This window comes from Podarcis raffonei, chromosome 16, assembly GCF_027172205.1.
Source record: "Podarcis raffonei isolate rPodRaf1 chromosome 16, rPodRaf1.pri, whole genome shotgun sequence".
NCBI lineage: Eukaryota > Metazoa > Chordata > Lepidosauria > Squamata > Lacertidae > Podarcis > Podarcis raffonei.
Window position 1 is genome coordinate 3,185,728 of NC_070617.1, and position 27,742 is coordinate 3,213,469.

General features: G+C 46.3%; 1 protein-coding gene across 2 annotated transcripts in view; it reads left to right on the top strand.

The window, feature by feature from the left end:
* Positions 1 to 1,304: 1,304 nt before the first annotated feature.
* Positions 1,305 to 27,742, top strand: part of LOC128403513 (methanethiol oxidase-like) — a 28,364-nt gene continuing 1,926 nt past the window's right edge. Inside the window, exons 1-9 of one of the 2 annotated variants that reach the window (XM_053368340.1) lie at positions 1,305 to 1,374; positions 8,266 to 8,319; positions 12,496 to 12,608; positions 15,497 to 15,682; positions 19,638 to 19,758; positions 21,851 to 22,033; positions 23,932 to 24,110; positions 25,510 to 25,588; positions 26,917 to 27,038. In XM_053368340.1, coding sequence (XP_053224315.1) covers positions 1,320 to 1,374; positions 8,266 to 8,319; positions 12,496 to 12,608; positions 15,497 to 15,682; positions 19,638 to 19,758; positions 21,851 to 22,033; positions 23,932 to 24,110; positions 25,510 to 25,588; positions 26,917 to 27,038 — 1,092 coding nt within the window. In that variant the 5' untranslated portion in view covers positions 1,305 to 1,319. Of the gene's footprint in view, positions 1,375 to 6,203; positions 6,357 to 8,265; positions 8,320 to 12,495; positions 12,609 to 15,496; positions 15,683 to 19,637; positions 19,759 to 21,850; positions 22,034 to 23,931; positions 24,111 to 25,509; positions 25,589 to 26,916; positions 27,039 to 27,742 lie in introns of those variants that run through there. The other variant, XM_053368339.1, reaches the window with a different exon arrangement.

The window sequence follows — 27,742 nt, forward strand, 5'->3', positions numbered from 1 at the left end:
CTCCCTCCTTTTCAGAGTCTAAAAGCACTCACTATCTTGAAGCTGTCCTTCTCCAAATCTGGATTCCAAAAGCCTGCAAATTCCTGTGTAAGAAATTCAATCAAATTATCTTTCTCCAATTCAGGAACCGCCCTGATCGAGCCTATTTTGCACAATTACAAAGAACATGCCTTTTTTACATCTTGTTTTTAAAAAATCTAAACTAAAACAAGTTTTCTTGGATTTGCTGAAAACCCTTTCAGCACTTTATTCTCAAATAACTCCTTTTTCACCCCCCAAGACAGTTTTTCTGTGCACGCTCAGTAAGCAGAGCCCATGGAGACGTTTTCCTTAGCCAGGTGATTACTCTCTCCTGAATGACTGCTCCACAGTACAAGTGACCTCAGCAAACATTTCAATTTTGAATATTATGATAATTTCTACTTTTAGTTAAGTATTTTTATTTATTTACTTGATTTAGGGGAGGCAGCTACCCCTCCCTACCCCCTGGCTACGCCAATCCAACCATCTTCCAATGACCCCCCCCAGCCAATACCACCCCTAAAGGTAAAGGGACCCCTGACCATTAGGTCCAGTCGTGGCCGACTCTGGGGTTGTGGTGCTCATCTCGCTTTATTGGCCGAGGGAGCCGGCGTACAGCTTCCGGGTCACGTGGCCAGCATGACTAAGCCACTTCTGGCGAACCAGAGCAGCGCATGGAAACGCCGTTTACCTTCCCACTGGAGCGGTACCTATTTATCTACTTGCACTGGTGTGCTTTCAAACTGCTAGGTTGGCAGGAGCAGGGACCGAGCAACGGGAGCTCACCCTGTCGCTGGGATTTGAACCGCCGACCTTCTGATCGGCAAGTCCTAGGCTCTGTGGTTTAACCCACAGCGCCACCCGCGTCCCTTTACCTTTTTTAAAGGCCCCCAAATTGACTAAAGAGAGAGAAACGAGGGCTGCAGATAAACAGGCACAGTTAGAGATCATGCCATCCCAACATGTGCTTTCCTTAAAGCCCGTGTGAGAAGAGGAACTGGACCAACCGGAATCCAAATCTTCTGCGACTGTCTCCTCCTGAGCTCTGAGATCTCCAAAGGGCGTGTGATCACCTGGCTACAGGTGGATGGGGTGAGTGGGCCAAGAAAAAAGCTTTCTTGGGAGTCAGCTTTTCCCTTAATGAATTCCTTTACAAGACCACGCCTTCCTCACCCACTGTTTTGGTATCCTCTTGGGTGTGTGTGCACACTTATATATTTAGAGGGTCCCTCTGGGTATAAGCAGATCTCAAGCATCTTCTTACTACCATCAGACGCACAAGCCTGGGCTGCCAGAGAATGTATCAGACAACAGGAGGAGTTGTCCCGGAACAAGAGGAGCCCGACAAAGGAGGTAAGAATTGATCCTCTCTGTCTTCAGCCGGCTGGAGCAATAATTAGCATTCTCTTTTATTTTATTATTATTATTATTTATATATAATTTTTATTAAATTTTCTATTTTACCATTTAAAATACTCATTTTAACATCCTTAAAATATAAATGACTTCCCTTCTTCTCTTTCCACGGTTCATTTTGCATATCATAAATCCCTGCGTATTTTACAAAAACTAAACCCTTCCGTATTCCATCAAAACTTATTTACACTGTTGAATTTATCTTGATGCTCACAGCGTTTTCAGGTGTACGCAATTCCCCCCCATATATTCAATAAACATTTTCCAACCTTCTCTAAACATATGTTCTTCTTGTTCTCTTATTCTATATGTTAAGTCTACAAGCTGTGCATATTCAGTCAGCTTCAGTTGCCATTCTTCTTTAGCTGGGACCTCGCTTGTTTTCCATTTTGGGGCTAACTAAATACGGGCTGCAGTAGTAGCATACATAAATAACCTTTTTTGACACCTGGGAATTTCAGTCTGAATTATCCCCAACAGAAAGGACTGTGTGTGTGGTTATTTTTTTGGGGGGGGGGGGAGAACTTTTAAACATTTTTTTCAATTCGTTATGGAGCATTTCCCAATACCCTTTTACAAGTCTGCCACATGTGAAAGAACTTTCCCTCTACCTCTTGGCATCTCCAGCACTTATCTGATTCAGTCTTATACACCTTAGCAAGCCTACTTGGAGTTAGCATTCTCTTTTAGTTCATTCATTCATTCATTCATTCACTCATTCATTCAGGGTCTCTCCAGACTGGTGAGGCTTTTCTGTAGGACATTGATGCAATAAAAGTGCCTCGGTGCTGGATTGATACCAGACTGTCCACACAGAATTCCACTTCCATTACAGTGGTACCTCGGGTTACATACGCTTCAGGTTACAGACTCCGCTAACCCAGAAATATTACCTCGGGTTAAGAACTTTGCTTCAGGATGAGAACAGAAATCGTGCTCTGGCAGCAGCGGGAGGCCCCATTAGCTAAAGTGGTACCTCAGGTTAAGAACAGTTTCAGGTTAAGAACGGACCTCCGGAACGAATTAAGTTCTTAACCCGAGGTACCACTGTAGTTATTTTTCTGAGATGCTTCCCCAACGTTACTGCACAATCGTCCTCAGGAGGGTGCACTTTTGCAAAACGAAAGCAGGACGAAAAATAAAGGGGAATGTTTTCGGTAGGATGTGAAGGGAAATGAATATCTGATTGGAAATGAAGCCATATGCCCTCCCTGAAACTTTTGAAAGCAGGATTGTGTATAAGGGCTCTGACACCATGATGAGCACAAATAATCATGAATGCACAACGAAAAGCATGACGAGGAGGGCTGAGAGGCACCAGCTGGGGAACCCTTGAGGGAGACGCACACATCCCCAGAGGAGGAAGGCTCAGAGCTGAGAGATAGGTGGTGGGGTCAGCAAACTTACCGCACCTCGGGCCTGTGTCTCCAGTGCGAATCGCGCAGCAAGCCAGAGGGTGGGGGGGGGGCGCATGCCCATACACGTGCGCACACACTATTTCTGGCACACTTCCAGGGCGGAAGAGCACCAGAAATAGCTTGTGCGCACGTGCATGGGCCTCCTCTGACCCAGATGTGCACCAGAAATAACACTTGTGCATGTGCAAATAACGCTTGCGCATGCGCAAATAACGCTTGTGCGTGCGCACAAGCTCTTTCCGGTGTTCCTCCGACCCAGAAGTGGGCAGCTGCGCAGCGCCGTGCCGGTAAGAGTGAGTGGCGGCAGCGGGCGTTGCTGTGGACCGGATAAACGAGTCCCTCGGGCCTTATCCGGCCCGCGGGCCTTAGTTTGGGGACCCCTGGTCTGGCTGCTGAAGGGGCGACAGGGTTTCGTCAGAAGCCACAGCTGAATAATATCTTACAGGTGGCCATCCATCTTCTGCTTAAAAACCTCCAAGGAGAGTCCACAACCTCTTGAGGCGGTTCGTTCCACTGTCAAACAGCTCTTACTGCCAGAAAGTTCTTCCTGAAGTTTAGCTAGAATCTCTTTTCTTATAACTTGAAGCCATTGTTCCGAGTCCAACCTTCCATAGCAGGAGAAAACAATCTTGCTCCATCTTCCATGTGACAGCCCTTCAGATATTTGAAGATGGCTCTTAATAATAATAATAATAATAATAATAATAATAATAATAATAATTTATTTATACCCTGCCCTCCCCGGCCAGAGCCGGGCTCAGGGCGGCTAACCCCAGTAAAATTACAGTAAAAGCATAATGGGGGGGGGCAATTTAAAATACAGGTTAAACTGCAATTTAAAATGCAGCCTCATTTTAAAAGTAGCCCATAGATCAAAACCATAAGGGGAGGGAAACATAAGGGTCAGACTGAGTCCGTACCAAAGGCCAGGCAGAACAGCTCTGTCTTGCAGGCCCTGAGGAAAGATGTCAAGTCCCACGGGGCCCTGGTCTCTTGTGACAGAGCGTTCCACCAAGTCGGGGCCAGTACAGAAAAGGCCCTGGCCCTAGTTGAGACCAATCTAACCACCTTGTGACTTGGGATCTCCAAAGTGTTGTCATTTGTGGACCTTAAGGTCCTCCGTGGGGCAGACCAGGAGAGGCGGTCCCGTAGGTACGTGGGTCCTAGGGCTTTAAAGGTCAAAACCAGCACCTTAAACCTGACCCTGTACTCCACCGGGAGCCAGTGCAGTTGGTACAGCATATCTCCTCCTTTCCAGGCTCAACATACTCAGCTTCCTCAACCATTCCCAATAAGGCTTGGCTTGCACACCCTTGATCGTGTCTTGGTCGCCCTCCTCTGCACTCATTCCAGCTTGTCAATATGCTTCTTAAACTCTGGCGCCCAGAACCGGACACAATATTCCAGGTGTGGTCTGACCAGTTTTGAGGTCTGCACCCATGCAAATGATATTGGAAGAGAATAAACAACAATGATTGACACGGACAAGGGAGTTTCCATTCAAGGGCGCACAGTCATCTACCAAGAGCTAATTGCTGATGGAATCTAGCTAGATTAAATGGCCTAGATTAAAACTCATGTGGATTAGTTTCTATTGGTCTACTCTCAGCAGGAATAACATTGGCTAGAACCTTGTGGATGGGCACCATGAAGGCATTTTCTGTTCTCCCTTCTTACTGCACCTTACTTCATCTTTAAATCAGACCTGGACTAGATATAGGGTGGCCATATTCCCAAAAGTGAAAATCCAGAGAAAGTTATAGAGCTTTTTTGTGATAAAATAAAAGTATTGGGCCTTTTTTGAATTTTTAAATGATTTTATAAAAAACATTACCTCCCCCTTACTATATGTCTAGGTTTTCCTGGACGTTTTGCCAATTTGCCAAAAATCCGCACAGACACCATTTTCGGGCCGAATCCCCGGATGTGTTTCTGAAAACCTGGACGTACGGCAGCCCTACTAGATAGCCCATCAAATAGGCCACCTTGAAATATAGGGTTCTCTTCTGTAAAGCAGGCCACGCACCCTCAAAACTAGTCTGGAGTGCATTAATTAATGGGCAGCACATGGAGATATTGATCATGACTTGTGGTATCGTGAAGCAAACACCTTATGTGTGCATTACAGTGACAAACTAAACATTCTCTAGAATTCTTCTTAAAAAAAGCTTTATTATAGGGTTGTAGCCAGTGTTAGATCTTTTCAGGGTAAATCTGTTGAAGTGAATGGACCTGACTGACTTGGATCCCTCAATTTCAATGTGTCTGTTCAGGATACATTGCATAACTTAGCTGGACGCATCCCATAATTTCTATATAAACAACATCATGCAACTTCATACTATCTCCACATTCCTTACAAATTCTGAAGGTTGTGTCTAGCGTTAGTCCAAGTGCACCCATTAAGAATAAATGGACCCGACAAACTTAGGGCTATTCATTTGAATGGGTCTACCCACAGTATAATGTACTTGGATCCAACCCATAATATCCCCTGACATTCTCAGAATGCTGTAGTTGGAAGCAGTGTTCAGGCAGAAATTGGCAAAAATGTCCGGGAAAATTCAGGTGTATGGTAAACTGATAATCCTTTAAAATAGCTCCAAAATGGGATTTCAATGTCTTAGTAGCTTATTATGATTATGATTTTATCATTAATAATTATGAATTGCCTTTATATGCTGCCTTTCTGCAACAGTGGTTTACACTGTTAAAGCACTGAAACAAACAATATAACTTGTAAAATTGGCCCGGTTGGTGGGTGGGGAGTATTGAACACAACCCTAATTACATTTTTTTTTAAAAAAAACCTTTATTTTACCTTTTAATCTCTCCTAAAAATTACATTAAAAAAACAAAACACCCCTCTGTTATCTGGGTATTATCATAGTGAACTTGGAAAACCAGAGCTCTTTCTTGTTTTCTTTTCTTTTTTAAAATAAATTTAAAATTCTCTTTTAAAATAAATTTTAAAATAAATTTGGCTTTTCAGATTGAAATTTTACTATATCGAATGCATAAAGTAAAAACAAGATTCCAAGGAATCTCTTGGACTTTCCTCATTTCCTCCTGCATCTTTTATGATCGTCCAAATCTTTTACATCTCTGCTGTGTCCAAAATTCACCACTAAGCTACAAGGGATATTCCAATGTCCTGCTAACGGTTTTAATTGTTTACAATGCTTTTTAAGATAGGTTATCAATTTCCCCCATTCCTTATTGAAATTTTTGGTCTCCCTGATTTCTGACACTTCATTTAAGCCATATAGGCATAAAATCCATCCATTTGACCTGCATGGGCCTCTGGGACCAAGTCTTCCTTTTGTGGTCCGTCCCTTATTAATGCCCCCCAGCCTTGACTGGTCCGTCCTTTATTGCGCTCCCCCCTCTGCCTTTGCCACCTGCCTCCCTTCAAAAGACCAGAAGGACTGTCCACAGAGGTTGTGGGAATGGCTATACGAGTGTACAGCTCGACTCTTGCTCAACTCAAGCTGCAAGCAGGTGCAAAAACTGGATACTGAGGAGGAAGAAGAAGAAGCAGCAGCAGCCAAAAGGCTTCTTGCTCTCAAGATTAGCTCTAGCGGGCTCAGGATGGAAGATTTCGGTTGAATATCGAGGGGCAGAGGGTGTTTTCTTGGTGGCGGCGTACATTTAAAATGTTATGATGCCGTGTTCCCATCCACCCACCTCCCAAGTATCTTGGGAGTTGTAGTTTCTTAAGGGTGCTGTGGACAGTTTTCAGGAGACATGCACAGGGCCGGATTGAGGTCCGATGAGGCCCTCAGCTACTGTGATAGGAATTTTATGGTCTTAGATATATGGTAATGTTCATAACCGCACATACATAGATCAGCACAGGAAGGCCAACCTGGAACCATTTTTATTCCTAAACTGACCAAATGTTTTCTCTGCAAGGTCAAAATGGAAAAGCCTCCCCATTGTCTTTTCCTTCGCAAATCCTGTCTTAAGGGTATGTCTGTGTTTGAATAGGGTGTGAGCCTGTGACCTGGCTCAGGAACGAAGTATTTATCATTACAAAAGACTGGCCAGGCTCCTCAGGAAATCCAATCAAGTAACCTGCCAGACAGGAGATAAACAACAACAGGAGAAAAACAATATTAAAATTTCTGTGATGTAGGTGGGATGTACCGGTATCTGAGGGGTGGTCTTAGGTTACACCCCATCTGTGATGTATGTATGATGTTTCTGGGGGTGGTCTTGATCTACAGGATGGGAATTTCAAAAAGTCTTTATAAGCCCTTGTGCCGTCATTTTCCTTGGTTCCTCCTCTCTCCTGCGGGTGAGGGGAGCACCCTGTTGCAACAGATCAATAAAGATCAGGCTTACTAGCTGCTTTGCTTCTCAATAGTCTCTGGTTGGCCTCTGTTATTTTCTCCTACCAATAGGGAACCTATGTAAGGACTCTATATGGGCTCTTGGCTACCCCATAAGGGAAAAGGGCAATTTTTGTTTACAACACTACTGAATGTAACAGGGCCCTTTATACGTCCAGCTGTCCTTTGTCAACCACAAATTGTCGCTGTTTTTTGGGGTGAATATATGCTATGTGCAGGGCCCATAACTTACATCATAGGAGCCTACACAACACAAAAGACTGTTGCTGTATGCTGGCTTTATTTTATTTGCTTTTTTGGTTTTTATCTTATACAGTGGTACCTCGGGTTAAGTACTTAATTTGATCTGGAGGTCCGTGCTTAACCTGAAACTGTTCTTAACCTGAAGCATCACTTTAACTAATGGGGCCTCCTGCTGCTGCCGCGCCGCCAGAGCACATTTTCTGTTCTCATCCTGAAGCAAAGTTCTTAACCTGAAGCACTATTTCTGGGTTAGCGGAGTCTGTAACCTGAAGCGTATGTAACCCAAGGTACCACTGTATTTTGGAAACATCCAGGTTTTTTTTCCTTTAAATTTTTTGGGGGCCCCCAAGAGAGTGAAGCCCTAAGCTATAGCTTGTTTAGCTAATATGGAAATCCGGCACTGGGGACACACACCCTATTCCCCTCCTGGAATATGTTTAGGGGTACTCTCATTTTCCTACTCACATTGAAATACTGCCCCTCAATGAGGCCAAACTTGGATTCACAAAATGTTTAGGGGTATGTGTACCCCTGCTTCTCCCCAGAAAAAAAGCACTGCCCCTATGATTGCATCCCTTAATTGTCAGTCTCTCATTAGAAGTAAATAATTCAAAGAACCTTCAATGGGTGGGATGTCTGCTTCAGTCCTGCCTTTTTAAAAAATGTGAGTAAGTTTGACATCTTTCTCTGTTTTTTAATGCTGGTTTTAATGTATGTGCTTTTTATTGCTGTAAGTTAATTTTAATAATAATTATGATATTTTTGATGTGGATATGCTGACTCTTTCCTTCTCCCTCTTCCAAAACCTACAGAGCAGTGTGGATGTCATGGCCCAGGTTATGCAACCCCTCTGGATGCTATGAGAGGTAAGTCTCAAACTGATTCCACCACTGGCCAGAAAAAATTGAGACCTTATTTCAAGCCACACGACAATCAGGTTTAGCAGTGCTCCCAAATCAAGATTGCTCAGGAGGAAGATTAAGGGATTAGGCACTAGTACAGAGGAGGTGTGGTTTATCAGTGGCTAATAATTATGGCAAAACTTCCAGGTAAAGGAGCAGGATACATTGAAAGACCAGTTGTTGAGGGTGTAAAAGAGGATGTGCTATTCCGTTTGTGCCCTTCTTGTGGTCTTCCCAGGGACATCCAGTTAGCTGCAGTGGGAGGAAAGGTGTGGGGACTGCTCTGTTCCAGCAGGGCTCAGTTTTTTTAATTTTATTATAAGAAAATTTACAAACCATCACTAGCTATAGCTATATAATAGTGGTGTACAATAAAAGCAGGTGGCGCTGTGGGTTAAAACACAGAGCCTAGGACTTGCCGATCAGAAGGTGGGCGGTTCGAATCCCCGCAACGGGGTGAGCTCCCATTGCTCAGTCCCTGCTCCTGCCCACCTAGCAGTTCGAAAGCACGTCAAAGTGCAAGTAGATAAATAGGTACCGCTCCAGCAGGAAGGTAAATGGCATTTCCGTGCGCTGCTCTGGTTCGCCAGAAGTGGCTTAATCATGCTGGCCACATGACCAGCTGTATGCCGGCTCCCTCAGCCAATAAAGTGAGATGAGCCCCACAACCCCAGAGTCGGCCACGACTGGACCTAATGGTCAGGGGTCCCTTTACCTTTACAATAAAAGCATCAAAGCTTCATAAAACTATAAAATGCAGAAGGATCTCATTCATTCTCAGAAAATGCTTGGCAAAACAGGAACATTTTCGGCAGGTGACGAAATGTCAGGATTGTTGCCGCCTGTCTGATTTCAGTAGGAACAACATTCCAAATTGTGGGGGCCACCACACTAGAAGCCTTGGCTTGTGAAGAAACTTATGCCACATTTGCACTGTTTATTTAAAGTGCTGTGATACCGCTTTAGGCAGTCATGGTTTCCCCTGAAGAATCTTGGGAGCTGTACTTTGTTAAGAGTGCTGAGAGATGTTCAGAGGCCCCTGTTGCAGAGGTACAATTCTCAGAGTGGTTTAACAATCTGTGAATTGTAGCTCTGGGTGGGGCCTCTTAACATCTTTTCCAAGATCTCACACCTGCCCTGTGGAATTCCTCCTCAGATATCAAAGAGATAAGTAATGATATAATCTTCCATAGACATCTGAAGACAGCCTTGTTGCTGTTGTTTGTGCTGAATATATGCTATATGGTAATTTATGGGCCTAACAGGTATCTAAGCCATTTGCACATAACAAAATATGTATTTTATCAAAGTAATTGTTGAACTGAAATACAATTAAATAGAAGTATATTAATAGTGAAAAAATTTTGGGGCCCCCAAAAGAGTGGGGCCCTAAGCTATAGTTTGTTTAGCTTATACATAAATCCCGCACTGATCTGAAGGCAGCCCTGTATCGGGATGCTTTTAATATGTGCTGTTCTGTTGTGTTGTGTTTCTGCAATATTATGTTGGAAGCCACCCAGAGTGGCTAGGGCAATCCAGTCAGATGGGTGGGGTACAAAAAACAAGCTGTTATTGTTATCATAACAATGATGATGATGATGGTGATCCATACTGAGCTACAACTCCCAGAATTCTTTGGGGGAGCGAAGCCATGACTGGTTCAAGTGCTATCATAACACTTAAAAATGTGGCGCAAATGTGGCATAAATAAATACATGAATACTGTCGGACAGTCAGGAGGGCGTCTCCAGATGATCACAGTGATCTGGCTGGTGTATAAGGAATGAAAAATAACTCTTCAGGTAACCTGGTCCATTTAGGGATTTCTACACTAACTAACAGGGATGAGGGTGGCGCTGTGGGTTAAACCACAGAGCCTAGGGCTTGCCGATCAGAAGGTCGGCAGTTAGAATCCCTGCGACGAGGTGAGCTCCCGTTGCTCGGTCCCTGCTCCTGCCAACCTAGCAGGTCAAAAGCACGTCAAAGTGCAAGTAGATAAATAGGTACCGCTCCGGAGGTAAGGTAAACGGCGTTTCTGTGCACTGCTCTGGTTCGCCAGAAGCGGCTTAGTCATGCTGACCACATAACCCGGAAGCTGTGCGCCGGCTCCCTTGGCCAGTAAAGTGAGATGAGCGCCGCAACCCCAGAGTCGGCCACAACTGGACCTAATGGCCAGGGGTTCCTTTACCTTTTTACACTAACAGAACTTAGCTCAGTAATATACCAGTAGCCACCGCAAAGCTTTCAGTTTTGGAATAATACACTCACTGTGTGCTGGTACGCCCGACACTTTTATCAAGATATGAGTGCCGGCACCTCGTTTTTTTCACGCACAAAAAGTGCTGAATGCACCGGTGCAGAACTGTTCCAGCCAAAAGTCAAGGCATTCTGCATTAGCTGCAGTTTCCAAATCAACGTCAAGGGTGGCCCCACATGGAGCGCATCACGGTAGTCCAACCTAGTAGTTACCTAGGCCCGCATCATTGTGGCCAGGTTATATGAATGCTGCTTCGTTGTCTGCATTCAAATACCCTTTCTGAAATGTGTAAGAAACTGCACCCAGAGCGGTGTAGCAGTTAGAGCGCTGGATTGACATCAAAGAGGCCTGAATTAAATTCCCCACTAAACACACATTAAGCCAGGCATCACCTGCCTTGATAAAGCAGTAGCAGGGACATTTACGCTGCCCCGAGGTCCTCGGATGAAGGGTGAAATAAGAATTAATAACCACACTCAAAGTCTTTCGAGTCTTCTATATTAACCTTCCACGCCTCTTAACAATGCCGCCTATTACACTCAGCACAATAAAGGAAAGTTGTCCAAGCTGGCAGGTAACAAATTACTTTCAATTCATCAAAGCTTATTAAAATTTCCCTGGGCGCCTGAATTCAGAAAATGCAGAGTCACTGGGAATTGTGAATCAGAGGATGCTTCTAGGCGGCCTGTTGACTGAGCATTCATCTTAGGCTGTGCTGCACACAATACTTTTAAAGCCCCTTCTCCCCCCTCAAGGAATTCTGGGCACTGTAGTTTGTTGCTGGGAATTATAACTCTTGTGTGAGGTAAACTGCAGAGCCCAGAATCCTTTGAGGGAAAGAATGTGTTTTGAATGTGCAACAGAGGTAAAGCTTTGGTTTGCTCATTGCAGGGAGACCTTAGATGACGACGGCTATTTAAAGAGCCTTCACTCTGATTTCACTTCCACGGTTTCCAGGCACTTCTTTGTCCCACAAAGTCTAATATTTTGTGGACACAAGACCTTTCAGCCATCTTTTAATTGTGCCACCTGCATTTGAGTTGGAGCCCAGTGCCATCTGGAGGTCCACAGGTTCCACCTCCTCTACCTAAAACAGCTAAGCAGCCCTTTCAATCTTCCACTGAAATATTAAGAACATAAGGAGAGTCTGCGGGATCTGGCCAGTGTTCCATCCAGTTCCATATCCTGTTCTCACAGCGGCCGACCAGATCCCTCAAGCAGGATTTTCAGTTTTAGGCTTTGGTGTAAACATTCCAGCTTCCATGTATTGGATCATGGCACACTAATAGAGAATTGGACAAATTTGTGGAGGATAAGGCTATCCATGGCTGCTAGCCAGGATGGCGATGTCATACTTGCCAAGTGTCCTGGGAAAAATGGGACGTCCCATTTTCTCACATGAGATTGCGGCGGCCATTTGGGTGCCACAATCTTGTCCCAGGAAAAGCCGCTTCAGGTTGCGATTTTTCAGGTTACAGACCGCCGAAACCCCGAAGTACCAGAATGGGTTACTTCCGGGTTTCGGCGGTTGCGCATGCGCAGAAATGCTAAATTGCTCTTTGCGCATGTACAGAAGCGGTGAATTGCGACCCGTGCATGCGCAGGCGTGGGTTGCAAACGTGCATCCCACACGGATCACATTTGCAACCCAAGCGTCCACTGTAACCTTAGAGAAATCACATTCGGTATGTAATATTGGGACAGATTGTTGCCTGTCCTACAGGGATCGTTGCGACAAGGTGATATCGAAAGACTGTTAGGATGGTATTAGATACAGGTAAGCTTTGCCAAAAGATTTCCCTAAGCTTGGGCTGAGTGGCTCAGAGCTCGTCCCTTTCCTCACCCAAGACAGATCCCTAAATATGGACTTTCCCCCCCTGAAGGTCCACGAGAGAAGCTGATCTACGTGCCCTGCATCTTAACTGGGACTGGAACACAGCAGCCTGATTACCTTGCTACGGTGGATGTGGATCCGGAATCTCCCTGCTATTGCCAGGTATCACATTAGATCCGCCTTCTGTCGCCTGGTGCCCCTTCTGGCTGCTTCGGACTACAACTCCCATCAGCCCTAGCTAGCGCAGGTGGGGCTGATGGGAGCTGTAGTCCGAAGCAGCTGGAGAAGGCGTCCGACTTGGGAAAGCTGGCTTTAGGAATCTTTACCACACAGCCACAAGCCTGTCTTTGTGGACTGTAGCCTCAAGAAAGATTCACCTCCAAGAGTGGTTGAGAAAGATCCACACTTCTCAGGTTGGAAAGTAGCATGTAGGAAAGAAATTGTTTAGCAGCCAAACTATCTCTGGCACGGAAGACAGCCAGCATTCGAATTCAGAACCCACGGTCCAAAGTGGGTCGGGAAAGGCATTGAGACTTAATTCCGTTCCATGTAAACGCGGATTCTGACTCCTTTTGTGTATTGCCAGCAGCGGTTAATTACGCTTTCTGCCACTGGTTGATTTATAGCCTGGGAATCTTAGAGAGGTGACAGGTAACCTCGATTAGAATCGTCTGGAAAGACAACCCCTGGGGGGGAAGATGGAAGAAAGCTCAAACCTAAGGGGTGGAAGGAGACTTCAGAAGGCGTCGTGGAATGCCTTCGAGCACCGATGGGAACCTCAAAGATGGTCAGAGTTTCTAGGGAAGCATCTCTGCCTTAGAAGTCCTCTTACGGGTTCATTATTCGACACTCCTCATTCCCCAAAACCAAAGGACTCTGCAGAAACTGGCTGCCAAAAAGCTGAGAGGCGGAATCAGCAAAAGGCAGATCTTCTTTGCACGGCGGAGATTCTGTTCTGAATCTTCTAGCATTCAGCTTCGTTGGATGAGTTCAATGCCCATTAAATTCTAGGGTTATGAGAGGAGGGAAAAAAATTCTCCACCCACTTTCACCATTCCATACTTAATTTTATATGCATCTATCATGTCCCTTGGGACACAGGTGGCGCTGTGTGTTAAACCACAGAGCCCAGGGCTTGCCGATCAGAAGGTCGGCGGTTCAAATCCCCGCGACGGGGTGAGCTCCCGTTGCTCAGTCTCTGCTCCTGCCCACCTAGCAGTTCGAAAGCATGTCAAAGTGCAAGTAGATAAATAGGTACCACTCCGGCGGGAAGGTAAACGGCGTTTCCATGCGCTGCTCTGGTTTGCCAGAAGTGACTTAGTCATGCTGGCCACATGACCCAGAAATATTGTCTGCGGACAAACGCCGGCTCCCTCGGCCAGTAAAGTGAGATGAGCGCCAAAACCCCAGAGTCGTCCGTGACTGGACCTAATGGTTAGGGGTCCCTTTACCTTTACCTTTATCATGTCCCTTCTGTCTTGTGGGAAGGAGTTCCGGAGTTTAACTATGCACTGTCTGAAAAGGAGCTTTATATTGCCTCTCCTGATCCCAACCTAATCTAGCAGGGCTCTGCTTACCTCCTTGGTTCGTTCGCTTTTTGAACAGCCATACCGAAACCTGGCTAGCTCAGTCTGTTAAAGCATGGTTCTGATAATGCCAAATTTGCAGGTCCAATCCCCGTATGGGACGGCTGCATATTCCTGCATTACAGGGTCCCTTTGTACGTGCCCTGTGTTATTTCCACCCCCTCTCCCAGTTAAGAAATATCGGGAAGGCCTTTGCTGACAATCTCCAAGATACTTTTTGCTGGAAAGGCAAAGACAAAGCAACTTAATAAGACCTGAGAACAATTAACATGCGTCAAATTAATAGAACAGTTTCTTCCAGATCGGGCAGAGCTGTGCACCTGCAGTTCATTTGCATGAACTGCACCCCAGGGGCAAAATCGACCTTTTTTCATATTGCTGGAATCACCACTTGAAGTGCTAAGTGATAACTTGTTCAGGTTCCTCAGATAAACACTCCCTTAAATGAAAGCACATGACGCTGGCATCACTTGTCTGGGAAATGTCACTAGCCCCGCAGCAACTAATTTGGGCCCATTAATTCCATCGTATACAAGCCCATATTTGCTAATGTGCATCTTCGCATTATTGATTGTGTAAGCACCTCGTGTATATTTTCTCTTTCAGTATTCATAGCCTAGTTGAGGCTCTCGTAAAAGAAAAAGGAAAACGTTTCCTGAAATATACTCGGAGTCGAGTGTGGATTTCATGCTCTTTATTCAGCTCATAGTAGTGAGGAGGAATGGAAGTTCCCCCAGAATGTCTGCTTTATATACATTATTTACACAATGGGCCTCACGTGATTGGCTGATTCTGGGATTCTCCTGTAGGCCAATCAGGTTGCAGATTCACTTCCACCTGGTGTTGGATTGGGTGGCTCCTGCGGACCAATCAGACTGCTGCATTCTGGATCCTATTGTTCTAGGACCAATCAGACTGCTGCATTCCGGATCCTATGGTTCTAGGACCAATCAGACTGCTGCATTCTGGATTCTATTGTTCTAGGACTAATCAGACTGCTGCATTCTGGATCCTATTGTTCTAGGACCAATCAGACTGCTGCATTCCGGATCCTATGGTTCTAGGACCAATCAGACTGCTGCATTCTGGATTCTATTGTTCTAGGACCAATCAGACTGCTGTATTTTGGATCCTATTCAACTCAGTACATAACATTTATGTTTTTTAAAATAAAAAGAATAGAGTTGCCCATGTCAAAATATGCCCTTTGTCAGAAGAGGCAGGGGCCAGCCCGATTGTTAGGCAAAGTGAGCAAGCTGCCTCGGGCAGCAGCGAGGGCACAGCTATGCAATGAGCAAAGGATGGAAGACAAAAATGAATTCAGTTCACATTTCAAGGGAAACCTATTCAGTTTGCACTTTTGGAAATGAGACGCACATGGAAGCGCTTTGGGCAGAGGGGTGGACATCTGCCCCCCCCCACCTCGCCCAGAAGTCTTACCTTACTCTCCCGTCTTCCCAATAGGTGATCCATCGCCTTCCCATGCTGTATATCGACGATGAGCTTCATCACACGGGGTGGAACGCCTGCAGCAGCTGCTTCGGAGACACCAGCAAGAAGCGTAACCGCCTGGTCCTGCCCAGCCTGGGATCTTCCCGCATTTACATAGTGGATACGGGGACAGACCTGCGAGCCCCCAGGATGTTCAAAGTACGTCTTCCTTCCCTCAAAGGAGCAGGACTGAGCTAGGCTTGGGTAGAGTGTGGGGAGGGTGGATGTAGCGGAAGGGTCCTGAAGTTATCATTCATTTATTTCATAATATTTAGGTGCATCTTGATTGTAAAAAGAATAAAAAAACCCCACCTCTCAAGTGGTTTTACCACGGTTTTATTCTTTTTTATTCTTTTTACCTAAATATTATGAAATAAATGAATGATGTCTTCAGGACCCTTCAGAAAAAAACACCAATGAAAAACAGTTAAAAACAAATATTTAAAACAGTGGTTCTCAAACTTTTCTCTTTAGGCCACACTTTCAGAAATTCGCTGGCAGCACAACAAATTTTTTATTGATAAGGAATACATTGGAAATGAAAAGAAACAACTCTTGGCCCTGCTTGATTTATAATGTAGAAGAACAAAACTACTGTGTGTGTAGTGTAATATGATCATGGAATTTCAAGAAAGTATAAAACAGCACAGCAGCCACCTAAGAACATTTGAATCATTCCCAAAATTTAAAATTGATTACCCTTGAATATTCCTGCCACACTTACCATCCTCTCCTGCCACACCAGCGTGGCACGCCCTTCGAGAACCACTGATTTAAAACATTTTCTTTTTAAAAATTACATTCAATGCTAAGCTAAAAACCAGATGAAGACACAGGTCAATGTCCTGCATGTCTGGGGGGGGGGGGCGGAAGATCGCTTCTCCCCGTTGCCGCCCCTTGGTTCAAAAGGGGTCCGGGGAGAAAATGTAAAGAAAAGGAAGGTACATTCTTTCACCTCTGGTGGACGTGCCCGAAGATTAAGGCATTCTGGGAAATGATTTACAATGAACTGAAAAAGGTATTTAAATATACTTTCCCCAAGAAACCAGAGGCCTTTCTCTTGGGTATTGTCGGCCAGGGGGTGTTAAAGACAGATACAACTTTTTTTATGTATGCTACAACAGCAGCTAGAATACTCATTGCAAAGTACTGGAAGACACAGGATCTACCCACACTGGAAGAATGGCAGATGAAGGTGATGGACTACATGGGCTTGGCAGAAATGACGAGCAGAATCCGAAACCAGGGAAGAGAAGCGGCGGAAGAAGAATGGAAAAAGTTCAAGGACTATTTAAAGAAATATTACAAAATTAATGACAGTTAAAATGATGTTGGATTAAAATAATTGGTTACTATTAGTAATGGCTAAGACAAAGAGAATAAGGATGATTAACATAAATTTATAGTAAAATAAGGGAAGATTCGCTGAATAATTATAAGAATTTGGAATACAGAAACGGGAGGCAAGAGGAAGTCGAGGAAGAAAGGTTAAAGAAATTAGGATATGAAATGGTACCTGTTTTTTTGTTCTGTTATTGTTTGTTGTTTGTTTATGTATGTTTTGTTTGTATTAACATAAAAATTGTTTAATAAAAATATTATAAAAAACAAAAAAACAAAAGGGGTCCGGGGAGAGAGGGGAAGGCGTGTGCGCCTTCCCCTCTGTCCCCTCTTTTGAAGCAAGGGGCGGAGGGGAGAAGCGATCTTCTCCCCGCCGCCCCTTGCTTCAAAAGAGGTCCGGGGACAGCGGGGAAGACGCGCTGCGCTTCCCCGCTATCCCCGGAGCTTGCGGGGCAAGCTTCGTTTTGCGAAGCAAGCCCATAGGGAAATGCATCTTGCGAAGCGGCTAAGAAAACGAAAAACTCCTTTGTCTAGCGAGTTTTTCGTCTTCCGAGGCGTTCGTCTTGCGGGGTACCACTGTACCCCATATAGGGGGTTAATCCCAGTGACTGCAGACTGGTAGTCACTGCAGTTCATACGACGAAAGATGGAAAAGAGGGCTTTTGTGCTTTTGTTACCTTTACAGGTAAGGTCACGCCCACCTCTGGTCACATGCAAAAGGAAGGATGCTCCAGCCCAGGAGGAAACAGGAAGTTTTCGACTTGCTGGAACAAACATCCCCTTTGCATGTCCACTCTAGGAAAACAAGGAATGTTGTACTTGACTGCTACTTGTGCATCACATCTCACACAAATAGAGTGGCTGGAGGGCCGCATTATTCTCCTGAGGTTCCCACCCCTGAACAATCCAGTCATTACGCCCCACGTCAAAGACTCTAACCAATGAAGAAAATGGAAACGAACACTTAAGACAGGACCGCTTTTAATGAGGCCAAACGAGGGGAACAAGAAACCACCTTTGTGATTTGGTTACTGATGAGGAGAAGAGCAGAAATTAGGGAAGGCGTATAGGTAATATTTTGATGACCCAGAAAAACACCTTTGGCTCAATCCATTATTGGCTGGAATAAAAAAAGTTTGTTGCGTTGCTGAAGCTGAGAATAGGCTTCATCGGAGGAGGAGGAGGAGGAGGAGAATGATTCATAATTCATACAAAAGCAATTACAAAAGCTGTAATTAGAGTAGATGATATTGAGCCATGATCAGCAGAGGCGGGTCCCCTCCCATCAAAAGTGTTGGCTTTGGCAGGGGATGTTTAAAATGTTTTCAGAGGATGCAGTCGAGATCGTGAGAACAGAAATAGATTGGGCATTAAAAGTAAACATGCCCAGGAAGGGGTAAATTGATATGGTTTTCCTGGTGATATAGACCAGGAAAAAAGAGAACAGACGGAAAGCGGACGAACGTGTCAAAAAAGAACAGATTTGAGTTACCACACCTCTTAACGATGCCTTAAAATTCAAATGAATGTATTAGAAACAAGACTTTATATTGCAGTTTTTATACATACATGTTGTTGTTTAGTCATTTAGTTGTGTCCTCCTCTTCGTGACCCCCTGGACCAGAGCACACCAGGCACTCCTGTCTTCCACTGCCTCCCGCACTTTGGTCAAACTCATGCTGGTCTCTTCGAGAACACTGTCCAACCATCTCGTCCTCTGTCGTCCCCTTCTCCTTGCGCCCTCCATCTTTCTCAACATCAGGGTCTTTTCCAGGGAGTCTTCTCTTCTCATGAGGTGGCCAAAGTCTTGGAGCCTCAGCTTCAGGATCTGTCCTTCCAGTGAGCACTCAGGGCTGATTTCCTTCAGAATGGACAGGTTTGGTCTTCTTGCAGTCCATGGGACTCTCTAGAGTCTCCTCCAGCACCAGAATTCTTGCTTAATTACTTGCTTTACATATATGGTGAGTTTCTCTGTTATTTCAATTCTTGAGGTTGCGTGCTTGACCTGTTCAGAGTAGACCAATTGAAATTGCAAGACAACTAATTTAAGTACATTAATTTTGTAGATTAGAATTTAGAGACAGACTTTGTACTCAATTTACTTCCCATTTGCATAATATGTGTATATGTATGTATGTATGCAAATGGGAAGTAAATTGAGTACAAAGTCTGTCTCTAAATTCTAATCTACAAAATTAATGTACTTAAATTAGTTGTCTTGCAATTTCAATTGGTCTACTCTGAACAGGTCAAGCACGCAACCTCAAGAATTGAAATAACAGAGAAACTCACCATATATCTAAAGCAAGTGACTTCCTTTAAGAATCCTGGGAACTGTTGATTACCCCTCATGATGCTATAATTCCCAGCATCCATAACAAACTACGGTCCCCAGGGTTCTTTGGGGGAAGTCATGTGATATAAATGTGTGGTGTGCACACAACTAAAGTAGCGAAAGAAGAAAGATCTAGAAGAGAAATGAGACAGGTTTTATTAGGAGCAAAGAACCATCAACAGGAGAATAAGTTCCTCTGAGAAAAAACATATCTTTATAGAACATGGAGCAATTAAGAACTGGTGAGTTCAGCAAAACTCACATGATCCACTGAGGAAGATCATTTTAATCACATTACAGCCCTCACTGATGACGGCCTTTGGAGTTTGATCTGTGGGTGTGCTGAATCCTGGATTTTAAGAAAAAAAGTGCTTTGTGTAAAGAACAGGAAGAATAATCACACCAGAAACTGATTTCTCTCCCTGACTCTCCTCGCAGGTTATTGAGCCCAGGGAAGTCTTTGAGAAGTGCAACTTGACTTTCCCACACACCTCCCACTGCCTGGGTAGCGGAGAGGTGATGATCAGCGCTTTGGCCGACACACTAGGCAACGGGAAAGGTATGGCCAGCTGTGTTTGTGTGTCACTTATGTCTTAAAGGGTGTGGGAGCCAGAGACCCATGGTGCAAAATGTATATGCAGTTGGCATATGCTACTACAGTCGTACCTTGGCTGTCGAAGTTAATCCGTTCTGGAAGTCCCTTCGACTCCCAAAACCGTTCGAAAACCAAGACACAGCTTTCCGATTGGCTGCAGAAGCTTCTTGCACTCAAAGCTGCTTCGGACGTTCAGTTTCCACAAAACGTTCGCAAACCGAAACACTCACTTCCAGGTTTGCGGTGCTCAGGACCCAAAACGTCCGGGTATCAAGGTGTTCAAGAACCAAGGTATGACTGTATGTTTATAGATGCCTCCAGGCAAATATTTAGATCGCGAGTGGCTGGGGCCTCGCCAGCACTGCATTCTGCGCCCAGAGACCTGTAATAATAGTTTAGAAACATGAGTATAGCCCCATCGCTGGATCAGGCCAAAGTGGGGCTCATCCAGTCTAGCGTTCTCTTCTCACAGTGGCCAGGGCTGGATTAACCATTCAACGAAATAAGGGCATCGAGGGGAGAACCACAGAAATTTTCCATTACCGGATTTACTATGGACCGTATTATGAACCAGGTTCCACAAAAAAACCCTCCCACAATCAAAGAAAAAATTACATACACACACACATATAATATTAATTTTTTATTTTATGGTTTATAATGCTTTATATTTTGAATTAGATATATATATATATGGAGGCACCAAAGTCTTTAAGTGTTTGGGGCCTCTAACGGTCTTAATGCAGCCCTCCCAGAGATACCCCCGTGGAAAACTCACAAGTAGGAGCTGAGCATGAGAACCCTCTCTCCACCTGTGATTCCCAGCACTGGATTCAATGGGATCCCTTTGGCTTAACCCAGCAGGGCTTTCCTGATGTTAACTCCCATCGCCCCCCAGGCACCGTTGCCAATGATCAGGAAGGATGATGGGAGTTGAAATCTAGCCATATCTGGGGGGCCACAGGCTCCCCAATGTGGGATACTGTACTTACAGTGCATCCTAGATTACAGTGGTACCTCGGATTAAGAACTTAATTCGTTCCAGAGGTCCGTTCTTAACCTGAAACTGTTCTTAACCTGAAGCACCACTTCAGCTAATGGGGCCTCCTGCTGCCGCCGTGCCGCTGGAGCACGATTTCTGTTCTCATCCTGAAGCAAAGTTCTTAACCAGAGGTAATATTTTTGGGTTAGCGGAGTCTGTAACCTGAAGCATCTGTAACCCCAGGTACCACTGTATTTAAACTAAAAGCCTAAAACCAGCCTATATAAGCTCCCCTTTTAAGCTGCAAAGGGATGCACTCTGCTGAACAACAGACATGAGGGAGGAAGGGTAATAACAGCTAGACTGGGGACTGGGAGCGGCTACCAAGACCATATAACACCGGTCTTGAAAGACCTACATTGGCTCCCAGTACGTTTCCGAGCACAATTCAAAGTGTTGGTGCTGACCTTGAAAGCCCTAAACAGCCTCGGCCCAGTAGACCTGAAGGAGCGTCTCCACCCCCATCGTTCAGCCCAGACACTAAGGTCCAGCACCGAGGGCCTTCTGGCCATTCCCTCCCTGCGAGAAGTGAGGTTACAGGGAACCAGGCAGAGGGCCTTCTCGGTAGTGGCGCCCGCCCCTTAGAACGCCCTCCCGCCAGATGTCAAGGGGATAAACAACTACCTGACTTTTAGAAGACATCTGAAGGCAGTCTGTTTAGGGAAGTTTTCAATGTTTGATGTTTTATTGTGTGTTTAATATTCTATTGGGAGCTGTCCAGAGTGGCTGCGGAAACCCAGCCAGATGGACAGGGTATAAATATATCATTACCATTATTATTATATTTATTAATATTGAATAAATATATTGTCTCCTGGCATCTATTCACATCCTTGCACCCTACCCCAGTCTTCACACACACACACACACACACACACAAATGTGTGCCTCCCCATGCCTGTTTGAATTAATTTGCACCCCCGCTACCCGCAATGCCCTCAACCCGAATCGTATGTTCACGCTTATCTCCATAAATACGTCGCTTTCTGAGAACAGTTGTTCTTGTGACTCCAGGCGGATTCATCCTTATTGACGCGGAGACCTGGGAAGTGAAAGGGACCTGGGAGCGGCCGGGGGACGAGCCCCCGCAAGGCTACGACTTCTGGTACCAGCCCAGGCACAATGTCATGATCAGCACCGAGTGGGGAGTGCCCAAGTACTTTGCGAACGGTTTCAACCCAGAGGATCTGAAGAAAGGTACATCCTTCATTTGAGACGGGGGTGGGTGGGAACACCTGCCATTGAGGCGGTCGATTTCAGGGCCGCCTTCAGATCCCAGTGGTTTGTGGAGTCAGAAAGCAGAGAAGGGGGCTTTATTCCTGTCCTAGTGCGTCACGGTCCGGTTCACGGGCGATCGAAGTCCCGGCTGGGGACGTCGGGACCGGGGGCAAGATGGCGGGGTGGGAGCAGGAACGGGAGTCCAGAAGTCAGGGGTCCGAGGATCAAGAAGCAGGGAGTCACAAAGTCAGGGGTCCGAGGGTCAGGAAGCAAGGAGTCACAAAGTCAGGGGTCCGAGGGTCAGGAAGCAAGGAGTCACGAAGTCAGGGGTCCGAGGGTCAGGAAGCAAGGAGTCACGAAGTCAGGGGTCCGAGGGTCAGGAAGCAAGGAGTCACGAAGTCAGGGGTCCGAGGATCAAGAAGCAAGAAGTCAAGGAGTCAGGGGTCCGAGGATCAAGAAGCAAGAAGTCACGAAGTCAGGGGCTGAGGATCAAGGAGCAAGGAGTCACGAAGTCAGGGGCCGAGGATCAAGAAGCAAGGAGTCATGAAGTCAGGGGCCGAGGATCAAGGAGCAAGGAGTCACGAAGTCAGAGGTCCGAGGATCAAGGAGCAAGGAGTCACGAAGTCAGGGGCCGAGGATCAAGGAGCAAGGAGTCATGAAGTCAGGGGCCGAGGATCAAGGAGCAAGGAGTCACGAAGTCAGAGGTCCGAGGATCAAGGAGCAAGGAGTCATGAAGTCAGGGGCCGAGGATCAAGAAGCAAGGAGTCATGAAGTCAGGGGCCAAGGATCAAGAAGCAAGGAGTCACGAAGTCAGGGGCCGAGGATCAAGGAGCAAGAAGTCACAAAGTCAGGGGCCGAGGATCAAGAAGCAAGAAGTCACGAAGTCAGGGGTCCGAGGATCAAGAAGCAAGAAGTCACGAAGTCAGGGGCCGAGGATCAAGAAGCAAGAAGTCATGAAGTCAGGGGCCGAGGATCAAGAAGCAAGAAGTCACAAAGTCAGGGTCCGAGGATCAAGAAGCAAGAAGTCACGAAGTCAGGGTCCGAGGATCAAGAAGCAAGGAGTCATGAAGTCAGGGGCCGAGGATCAAGAAGCAACGAGTCACGAAGTCAGGGGTCAGAGGATCAAGAAGCCAGGAGTCACGAAGTCAGAGGTCCAAGGATCAAGAAGCAAGGAGCCACGAAGTCAGGGGTCAGAGGATCAAGAAGCCAGGAGTCAAGGAGCCAAAGGCACCAAGGCAAGGAATGTGTTGCTGTGGCAAAGAGCCCTTATATCCCTTCCCGGCTCTTGCCACCAGGTGCTGTGAGTTACCAATCAGCCTCACCTGTGCAGCCGCGCCTTGCCTCTTCAGAACAAACTTCGGAAGGCCCCAGTCCTGCAAAGTCCTATTGGTCACAGGGCCTGGCTCCTGCACGCACACCTGACATAGTGGCACCTAGACTGGTGATGGGAACCACCGACCCATGACACTCGTGTGGACTGGTTGAAAGCAGAGGAATAGTGGGGGCGACCAGCTGGGGAACCCCCAAGGGAAGCAGGCTCAGAGCCCAGGGGGGTGGAACAACATTGGGTGGTCAGGAGGAGAAGAGGGAGAAGACAGGAAAGAGCGAGTGTCAGAAGCTGAAGAGGTAACAGGATTTAGTGAGTGGGGAGAGTCTGTGGCAAGACCTACCAGAGATGAGTTAGCCCTGAGATACCTTCGCATATTGTGTTTTTGCCACTAGAGAGTTAACTCCAACTTGCACAGTGTGATTTACTGCTGGCTCGCTCCTGACACTCAGGGCTAAAAAACCCCGAGCAGCCTGTTTCGTTGGGTGTTGCAGGATCGCGACCAGGGTCCCTCTGTGGTTCATGTTGTCCTTGTTTTGCTCCTCTGCAGAGCGCTACGGGCGTCGGCTGAACGTCTGGGACTGGACAACTCACTGCCTGATCCAACAGATTGACGTTGGAGAGGATTCTGCCCCCTTGGAGATCCGGTTCCTACATAACCCCGACGCTGCACATGGAATGGTGGGCTGCACATTGCAGAGTTCCATCCATCATTTCTTCAAGACAGAGGTTAGAATGAATGGGGGCAGGGGAGCCCACAGGAGTTTGGGGGCCCAGTAAGGGACGCGGGTGGCGCTGTGGGTTAAGCCACAGAGCCTAGGACTTGCCGATCAGAAGGTCGGTGGTTCGAATCCCTGCGATGGGGTGAGCTCCCGTTGCTCGATCCCTGCTCCTGCCAACCTAGCAGTTCGAAAGCACGTCAAAGTGCAAGTAGATAAATAGGTACCACTCCGGCGGGAAGATAAACGGCGTTTCCGTGCGCTGCTCTGGTTCGCCAGAAGCGGCTTAGTCCTGCTGGCCACATGACCCGGAAGCTGTACGCCGGCTCCCTTGGCCAATAAAGCGAGATGAGCGCCACAACCCCAGAGTCGGCCACAACTGGACCTAACAGTCAGGGGTCCCTTTACCTTTGCCTTTTTAAGCAGCTGGTGGATTGGGCCCTCTGACTTACTTGGGAATGAGGACGCAGATTTGCATAAAATCTGGGCATTCCATTTGGGGAAGGGATTCTGCATCCTCTACCCGCACTTCTCACGTAGCAGTACTTGGAGAAATTAACTTCTAGGGAGTACCTGATCTCAGACGAACCCAGGACGCTTCCTGGTTGCTAGGAAAAAAGGAAAGACAAACTACAGAGATTCCAAGGGCCAGAAAATGAGACAGGAGCAATAAAATATCACTGTTTACTTATCACCTGGGACGCGGGTGGCGCTGTGGTCTAAACAGTGGTCAGCCACTCTGGGCGGCTTCCAACAAAATATTAAAATACAGTAATGTCTCAAACATTAAAAGCTTCCCTAAACAGGGCTGCCTTCCGATGTCTTCTAAAATTCTGGTAGTTGTTGTTCTCTTTGACATCTGGTGGGAGGGCGTTCCACAGGGCGGGGGCCACCACCGAGAAGGCCCTTTGCCTGGTTCCCTGTAACCTGGCTTCTCGCAGGGAGGGAACCACCAGAAGGCCCTCGGCACTGGATCTCAGTGTCCGGGCAGAAGGATGAGGGTGGAGACTTTTAAGCAGAGGTTGGGTGGCCATCTGTCAGGGGGTTGGACTAGATGACCCGTGGATCCCTTCCAGCTCTTAAGATTCTTGGATTCTATCCCTTGCACAAGAGGGATAAAAATGGAACTGCCTGTGATTGAACAGTTTCAGAGGAAGACCCAAGGTTTGTAGGAGCACAGACCTTCCTTCGTGGTGAATCCCAGAAAGGGAACCCCAAAGCATGGCCCACAGAAAGCTGTGTGTGCAGATTGGTCGAGGAATGCTGACTGATGGTGGAGCGGAGGAAATCGAAAGCCAGGGGTTGGGGAGGAATGCAGTGGTCTGTCTGGGCTCTTCAGCAGAGATCCCTCCATGCTGTAGCGTCTTGGCACAGTGGATCCCCCTTCTCAACATGCTTTTCTGCTGCAGGACGGGGACTGGGCAGCCGAAAAGGTGATCCAGATTCCAAACAAGAAGGTGTCCGGATGGTACTTTCCTGAAATGCCAGGTGAGTAAAGAAATGGGCGGCTGTGGCTCACTTTCTGTTATGTACTGAGTTGAATAGGATCCAAAATGCATCAGTCTGATTGGTCCTAGAACAATAGGATTCAGAATGCAGCAGTCTAATTGGTCCTAGAACAATAGGATCCAGAATGCAGCAGTCTGATTGGTCCTAGAACAATAGGATCCAGAATGCAGCAGCCTGATTGGTCCACAGGAGCCACCCAATCCAGCTCCAGATGGAAGTGAATCCACAACCTGATTGGCCTGGAGGAGAATCCCGGAATTATCCAATCATGTGGGGCCCATTGTGTAAATAATATATATAAAGCAGACATTTCGGGGGAACTTCCATTCCTCCTCACCACTATGAGCTGAATAAAGAGCATGAAATCCACTCTTGACTCAGAGTATATTTCACTTTCCACGTTCCTTTCAACTGAATCCAGCAGCCACTGTTCCCGAAATAAAACCTAGCCTCGGATTTGGTCGATAGGGCAGCTAGCTAGCGCCACTTCCTGGAAGACAGAGAACCGGTCGCTGTCGTTCCGTGCTTTGTGAACCCCTAGATTAGACTACTGCAATGTGCTCTGCACAGGGCAGCCCTTGAAGGCAGCCTGGAATCATTGTTCTGATTTGGGAGCTTCCTGGCGACTCTCAGCACCCTCAACAAGCTATAGTTCCCAGAATCCTTTGGGGGCTAGAGGAAGCCGTTATGGCTTAAAGTGGCGTCAGAAGTGCTTTCAACAAATGGTGTGGTCATTGAATCTGTGTGGCAGAAAATAACCTAGTGAGTGGTTTTAACCTTTAAAGCCCTAGGACCCTCGTACCTACGGGACCGCCTCTCCTGGTATGTCCCACGGAGGACCTTGCGGTCTTCAAACAAAAACATCTTTGAGGTCCCGGGCCACAGGGAAACTAGACTGGCCTTGACCAGAGCCAGGGCCTTTTCGGCTGTGGCCCCGATCTCTGTCCCAAGAGACTAGGGCCCTGCGGGACTTCACATCTTTCCACAGGGCCTGCAAGACGGAGCTGTTCCACCAGGCCTTTGGCCAAGGCACAGTCTGACCCCCTCCTTCTGTAATCCTCATAGAACTCTAGCCCAACCGTTGCCATTAATTTGATTCTGAATTGATTTGAGAATGAATTGATTGTAGAACGTATTTCAATTAATTGATTGTGATTTTATGTATGTGTTATTTTTACTCTTGTTAGCCGCTCTGAGCCCGGCTTTGGCTGGGGAGGGCGGAATATAAATAATTTTTTTTAAAAAAATTATTATTATTATTATGGAATAAAAGAAAGCGAATGCTGACCTGCCCTCTTCTCCTCCAGGTTTCGTCACCGACATCCTCATTTCGATGGACGACCGGTTCCTCTTCTTGAGCAACTGGCTGCATGGCGATCTCCGCCAGTATGACATCACCAACCCATTCTGCCCTAAACTGGTTGGCCAGGTAAAAGAGCACCTGACCCCTTGCCAGACTTTGTGGCTTCCGGCTGACCACAGTTGGAAACAGGATACTGGGCTAAATGACCGCAGAATTCTTATCACATCCACACTCTTGGTTCAGTTACACCTCAGGGATGATGATGATAATAATAATTAATAATAATAATAATAATAATAATAATAATAATAATAATAATAATTCATTACTCATACCCTGCCCATCTGGCCGGGCCTCCACACCCACTCTGGGTCGCTTCCAACTGAAAATTAAAAACACGATAAAACATCAGCCATGAAAAACTTCCCTAAACAGGGCTGCCTTCATCTTTTAAACGTCAGGTGGTTGTTTATTTCTTTAACATCTGATGGGGGGGTGCGTTCCACAGTCTGGGCACCACTACCGAGAAGGGCCACATGCAACACCCATCTGTCAGTCCCTGGACATCACGACGACGACTGGGGATTTAAAAGTACCTCGCAGGCAACAAAACACAGTTAAAATGGAGGGAAAAGGCTCTGTTTTAGCAGGGGGTTCAATGTTCCTGGAACTCCCCACTGCTGCTCTAACACATTCATTCATTCATTCATTCATTTATTTATTTATTTATTTATTTATTTATTTGCCGCCCTATACCCAGAGGACTCAGGGCAGTTCACATAAAAACACCACAGTATATAAAATAAAAATAAAAGCAATAACCCAATAAC